General features: G+C 32.4%; 1 protein-coding gene across 1 annotated transcript; it reads right to left on the bottom strand.

Annotated features, from left to right (window-relative positions):
* Positions 1-2,669: 2,669 nt before the first annotated feature.
* Positions 2,670-4,695, bottom strand: LOC134269913 (uncharacterized). Its single transcript, XM_062752094.1, has 3 exons — positions 4,611-4,695; positions 4,280-4,479; positions 2,670-3,251 (listed from the first exon to the last, which is right to left on the bottom strand). Exons 1-3 carry the CDS (start codon positions 4,650-4,652, stop codon positions 2,936-2,938), a joined length of 558 nt encoding a protein of 185 aa, XP_062608078.1. The 5' UTR covers positions 4,653-4,695; the 3' UTR covers positions 2,670-2,935.
* Between the last annotated feature and the right edge of the window lie 1,876 nt (positions 4,696-6,571).

The raw sequence follows: 6,571 nt of genomic DNA, 5'->3' as shown, positions 1-6,571 counted from the left end.
AAAACCAGGTCGATATGAGCACTACTAACATTGACAGGTTTACGATAATGTAGTGTTATGACCCCCAACCCCCTTATTTTTTTTTTATATCATTGTGTTTTCGATAAGTAAAAGAAGTGTACATGATAGTATTTAAACAGTTTGATTTAATGTACATCAGTATAAAGTTGACTTACTTGTTTGTTCTACGGTAAATGAAGCACATGTTTAAATCATGTTTACTTTTGTTTTTCACACTTCCTGTGTTTACGGACTTTACTATGTTTTATATAAAGAATACTGAGGCATTCCGAATGTTAGATTATCGATTTTTCTATTATTGCGGGAAATATGAATGGCATGTTCTTTCGATAACGACTGAATGTATACAAGATTTTTGAAAACATGAGAAATGTTTATGATTTAAATGTTACAGGTTGTTATATAATTTTTCTAGACGAGAATCGACATGATTTTACTTAGAGAATTCTGTATTGAGATTTTCTGTTATATTTTCTGTTCATGTCACGTGATAATACAGATTCTGTGTTTTTCTGTATTTTTCTATGATTCGCTCGTGCAAAGAATAGAATTCTGTTTTTCATGGTATAAAAGCTAGGAAAATTCTGTAATTGAAGTCTTTTGGTTCTCTCTCATTCTAGGCAACGTAAGTCATTTTTATTTTGTTATTGTTTTGGCTACATCTTGATTTTAGAAAGGAAACTTATTTAATTTTTATCTACGGAAAGTTGTTTTATTGATTTATGAGAAGTAGAAATATTTGGTGATTTATTTGACTAATTTTAGGGATTTATTTGAGACTTTGATCAGTTGAGATTTGATAGCAAACTTGATTTGGAAGAATTTTATTGAGTTGTTTAATTTTAACTTTATTGAAAAGACTGGTGAATCTGGTTTCTGAAATTATTATTTCTTTTAATTAGTTGTGAGAGAAATTATCTTTTTAGAGAAGTCTTAGTTAAAACATAACTTGATGATTGTCTCAAGCGATTATGTTTCACAGATAATTAATTTAATTACTGTTGTATGTAGACTTAGGGTATTTCTCAAAAGTGATTTTCCTCAGAGAAATTTTATTAGGAACTTTTAGATTCTTAAGGGTGATTTTCCCCTGAGAATTCTATAGTTTATTCATTTCTAATTATTGATAAGAAACTCAGGAGTGATTGCCTCAGATGAGTTTAGTTTTTGGATTCTATACAAGAAGTGATTGACCTTCTTGCTTTTGACATTTACTTATCCCGAGTTTTCCCCCTTTAATTGTGTTGAAATATTGGTCGATCTCATCGTCGTGTTAATTTAATGTAACGGTTTTTCGCACATGAGTGAAGTCCTCAGTCGCGTTGTTTTATGTATTTTGCTTGTTATGTTGATTTGAATGAATACATTTATTAACTTGATGAACTTTAGTCTCATTTACAAGTCTTTAAGACTTCTGTTCAGGTTTTGGTCAGGTCAAGGTAAAAGTATTGATAGCCGAGTAGGTCAGGTCATTTTATTATTATTTTTATAAGAGGTCATATTTGAGTTTCCTTGCTGATGGGAGATAATCAGCTGGTGGCAGCGCTACTGGGAAAAGGACTTTCCTGCTACAATAATTATAAATTCACATTTAAATACTAGTTCAAGAAAGTAGTGCTATGTTTTAAAAAAGGGACCTAACACTACATGTAGTAATAGGCCCTAATATTATGAAATCTAAATTTTAGAAGTCTTAAAATCATGACTCATCAATAGGGACTACCTCTCTTATTCTAAAAGATGAATTGTTCACTGCAAAACATTAATTGGTTCATACGAGTACCTTAAGCTTCATTACATTCTGTATATTTACAGAATGGAGGCGTACAAGGCGATGTCAATCCCACGCTCTGACAAAAAGACATTTCTCAATTCTAAAAGTTTATAAAAGCTACATTTTTCCCAAAATTAAATGATTTATATAATCTTTTATACATTTAATTCTGTTTTTCATTGCTTAAATAATTCATTTTTTCACTCATGTTTTTAAGATGTGAAAAAAAGAAAACTCTTCACGTATGATTCGAACTCTCTCCATATCGAAGGGTTTGGCACAGGACCGACCGCGTAAACCACTAGTCTACGAAGTATATGTCTGTCAGTGTGATTTGAATGAACAGGTTCGTTTAAGCGTACATTTTTTTTTTTCAGAAAAGTTCAATTTTCATATAGAATGGGTTCAGATTCCATTTTTTGGACAAAAGAAATTTATTTCACACTTACGTTATTATCATTTAAGCGTTAACGAAAATTGGAGACTTGACCCATGCATGTTAGAAATTCATTTTTTATGGTTCTAGTAAAACCCATTTTCCAATAAATATGCTTAACTGTCAACTTAGAAAAAAGATTGTCAAATTATAAATCGTTCAGTAAAATCAAATAATAGAAGATAATAGTTCTGAAGATGACATTACCGACAACATGTTTTTAGAAAAATATAACTTTTTCATGAATTTTGAAAATTGAGAAACATACTGTATTGTCTCAGAGCGGGGAATTGTCCACGCCTTATACGACCTCTTTCTTTTTTTTCATTCTAAAGTAATAATTTTTCAGGAAGTCGTCTAAATAAAAACACCAAATACAACAACCTATTTGTACCATTTTAATAATTAACAAAAAATTTTATTTACAAAAATAGCACCTTTGTTTTGAATGCATATAACATGTATAACAGATGGTATTTACACCGCAAAAACTAGAAAATTGTTGTTTTCACATCTATATATGCACAGAATTTTACGTCAGGTATGTTAGTGCACAAAGTTGAACGAGAGTTTTAAGATATCATGAGTATTCACTAAATCACCAATGTTCAGCAATCAAAAGAGAGTACAGGTTCCCCAGTATTCGTTCAGTTCTTGATACGCGATTTCCAGTAAGGAAGAGTGTAAGATCTGCAAACAAGGAATCAGAATCCAAATCCACTGGGCACGGCAAGGGAGGGAACGTTATACGACGGTGGAAACTGAGGAACACTCGTGGTGTACTGACAGCTGGGTCTGGAGAAGGCCTGATGCTGCTCCGCTTGCTCAGACATCAGGTGAGACAGGATCTTATTTCTCTGTTGAACGTCCATTTGGTCCCAATAACTGTGTGTTGAAGGGATGGGTCCACACGAAACCGGAAACGGAAATTGACAGGGTCTGCGCTGAAACGAGGCTGTGGTTTTCTGATGATCCAAGCTAGGGTTGCCATCCGGATGGATATATGGCATGTAGTGTATGCTGGAAAAAAAGAAAAGAATTAATAACACTTCACTATGTTTGAATAGAACATGTTATCGAGAAAATGTGCTTGGTGTACCTATAACCTCGTTTTGTTTGAAATGTATGTTCTGGATGATTAACTAAAATTGAAATTAAATGGAGTGCTGTCGTATCTTTGATTTATACGGAATCTTAAGGTCAGACAAGACGTTTCTCAAAATCTGTTTTGTATATTTTCGTGATGTATGAAAAATATTCAATTTTTTTAATAACATTCTGATTTTTTTACCACTTTCTACACGTTTTTAATAATCGAAACACTTAAACATTTGAAATTGGAATTTTTAATAACATTCTGATTTTTTTACCACTTTCTACACGTTTTTAATAATCGAAACACTTAAACATTTGAAATTGGAAAATTATTTTTCTTCCCCAAAGGATTATATAAGAAAAACTACCCCTGGTATATTGCAGAAATGCCTGGTAAGATGCCTAATTTTTTTGTGAGTAAACATGTTTAAGTAGCAACACTTCAATGACAAACTCTTAGAAAAATTTATCTATTATTAAGGAACGTCTCGTTTGTCCTTAACCTTTATATACACACTACTTAACTAAAAATCATCAACATCAAGCTAAAATTTTCAGTTTCAATGAGTTCAATTTAATTTTTAAGTATTTTGCATTTTAATATATGAATATTTACACGTACATGTATTCTATAGTATAATTTATGTCTGCTTGCCTAACCACCCACATCAAATAAGAACATAACTCCTCTTTAAAGAATAAAAAAGGGTCATTTATTGAAATATGCAGTAAATGACAGTGGATCAAAAGCACAATATAAAAACATGTACAAAAGTAACTAAACTTATATACATCAACATCAAAAGTTAAGAGACAAAAAAAAAATCAAGTTTGTACCTGAGAGCACAGCAAGTTACATCAAATGACTAGATACAATTATGGCATGATTGACTTATAATATGTAACCAAATGTGTTTTAAGAATGGTGTCAATCTAAAAATAATATTACTTACTTGGAAATCGGTCTGGATGTTGTGTTCTCCGTTACTTCTCGTATCTGGTTTGGCGGCGACAACACGTGTTGTTTTCCATCACCGGGGACCAGCTGACAAGAACTGCGCATGTCTGCGTTGTAAAACTGTTTCCGCATCCAGGCAACATGGGAATCCTTGGATTGCCTCTTGAACTTTGAGCGTCTGTTCTGGAACCAAACCTATAAAAAAAATCATGATTTATTAGCATAAGCATATCGTCCATTTCTGAATCATCTTCTTTATCAATAAGTATTAACTTATTTTGATATTTCTCATTATTAAATTTCCATCATGTTTAACATGACGTTACCATTATACATGTGTAAATATTGCATGTAGTTGAGTGTAACATTGAAAATTTTCACCCCGAGGCGCAGCCGAGGTTGACAATGGTTTTTGAGGGGTGAAAATTTTCGATGTTAAACTCAACTACATTCAATATTCATTATATTATGCTGAATGTTTTATATACAAATGAACAGTGAACTGTGCGCGCATAAATTCTGCGCAGTGGCTATTTTTAATTTTTGGAATATCACCTGTCGTCATGCAATGTTGACTGTTGCTACGCTGGAGGGCGTGGCTTCATTATTCAGCGGTAATAGTGTTTCTAAACAAATGTTTCTCGACCAATCAGATTCAACTAATTTACATGAAAGTATGATTATATTATTTAAGGTATGTAAGTAAATATCTGATAAGAGAATGTCATGCTCAAGTCTTCTGCCGATAGAAAAACCAACAAATAATACATGTTTATCGTTTTCAGATTAATATAACCCTCTTTAAAGATTCATGAATGGTTTAATTTTATCGAAATGTGTCCAACTTTTCACAAATAGTGTTTTGTGTTCCCACTATCACTGACAGAATGTGGTATAATTGTTGCTCCATCTAACAGACGGCGTCGGTCTAGCTGTCTAGCTAGAGGTTTTTCTGTCCGTCTGGTTTACTTTCATTTCCGAACGAAATCTTGTGAAACTTTTGCAATGAAACTGTACACAACAACCCCCAATGGTCTTAAGAAGATCTGTGCTTATTTTGAGATGAAAAAGGTCAAGGTCATAAATTCAATGTTTTGTGACACATTCGTTCCACGCAATACCTCGAAAAGCCTTCGATCTTGTGCAGTTAAATTTTTTACAACTAATTCCTCTGACTTAAGAAAGATGTCGATTTATTTTGAGGTAAAAATGTCAAAGGTCAATGTCGTAAATTTATACATTCTGGCTGTTTGTAAGACTGCCATTTCCGGTCGATTCCTTAAGATGCTTTTGAGTGTTTGGTTTGCAATTAATTTTTTTTCCAGAACTCCCTCTGGCCCCACCCGCCCTCCTTACAGTGTTCGTCCTCGACCCCCATAGGGGTTTCATATTACACAATTATATATATTACATGTGTCAAGAACTTGCTAAATTTACTTTGATTTAGTCCCAATGACCTTGAAGTTTAACCTACATTTAAAACATTTAAACAATCAACACTTTGAATTGGTTATAAGTTTTGAATGAGAAGAAATAGGGCTGTCATATTATATAAGTATAACCTCAATATCTTCTGAAATATACTATGTTTTGACCACATGACCTTGAAGTTTGATCTACTTTTTAAAAATTTTAACTTTAGTCATAATTATCTTCTGAATGAGCAGAGATAGGGCTTCCATATTATACATGTGTATTACATGTGACAAATCCTTTTGAATACACTATAATTTCTGACCTTTTGACCTCGACCTTTAAGTTTGACCTACTTTTCAAAAAGTTTAACCTTGGTTATGATATTTGAATGAAGAGAGATAGGTTTTTCATATTATACCTGTGTATTGCCTGTGACAAGTCCTTTCTAACGACACTATGATATTTGATCTTGTGACCCTGACTCTGACCTTGAAGTTTGACCTACTTTTCAAAAATGTTAATTCCTCCTCATAACTTTTTTTTTAATGAGAAGAGATAGGTCTTTCCAATATATTTGACATGTGCATTTCCTGTGACAATATATTTTCGAGAATGCTATGATTTCTGACCCCTGAACCTTGACCTTCATGACTGAACTAATTTGAAAAAAATCAACTTCGTTAAGAGCTTCTTTATGACAAATTTAACAAAATATCATATAAGAAATTACATTTTACCCCCAAAGACACCGAAAGTGGGGGACAACAATACTTTGAATTTTCTTGTTTAAAATAGAATTTTATATAAGCATAAGTTGGAATTACTCTTGATCATAATTTATAAACTATGTAATCTGCATGTTGTTTTTTTT

This window comes from Saccostrea cucullata, unplaced genomic scaffold (assembly GCF_032062105.1).
Source record: "Saccostrea cucullata isolate Sc308-1 unplaced genomic scaffold, CSIRO_AGI_Scuc_v1 ctg18135, whole genome shotgun sequence".
Lineage (NCBI taxonomy): Eukaryota > Metazoa > Mollusca > Bivalvia > Ostreida > Ostreidae > Saccostrea > Saccostrea cuccullata.
The sequence above is the reverse complement of the archived record's forward strand: the minus strand, read 5'-3'. Positions and strand labels throughout refer to the sequence as shown.

Coding starts and splice junctions, on each gene's coding strand:
- LOC134269913 (XM_062752094.1), bottom strand. CDS start 4,652: ATGTTACACTCAACTACATGCAATATTTACACATGTATAATG. Junction 4,480..4,610: donor ATATTTACACATGTATAATG/GTAACGTCATGT, acceptor TTTTTTTTATAG/GTTTGGTTCCAGAACAGACG. Junction 3,252..4,279: donor ACATCCAGACCGATTTCCAA/GTAAGTAATATT, acceptor CTTTTTTTCCAG/CATACACTACATGCCATATA.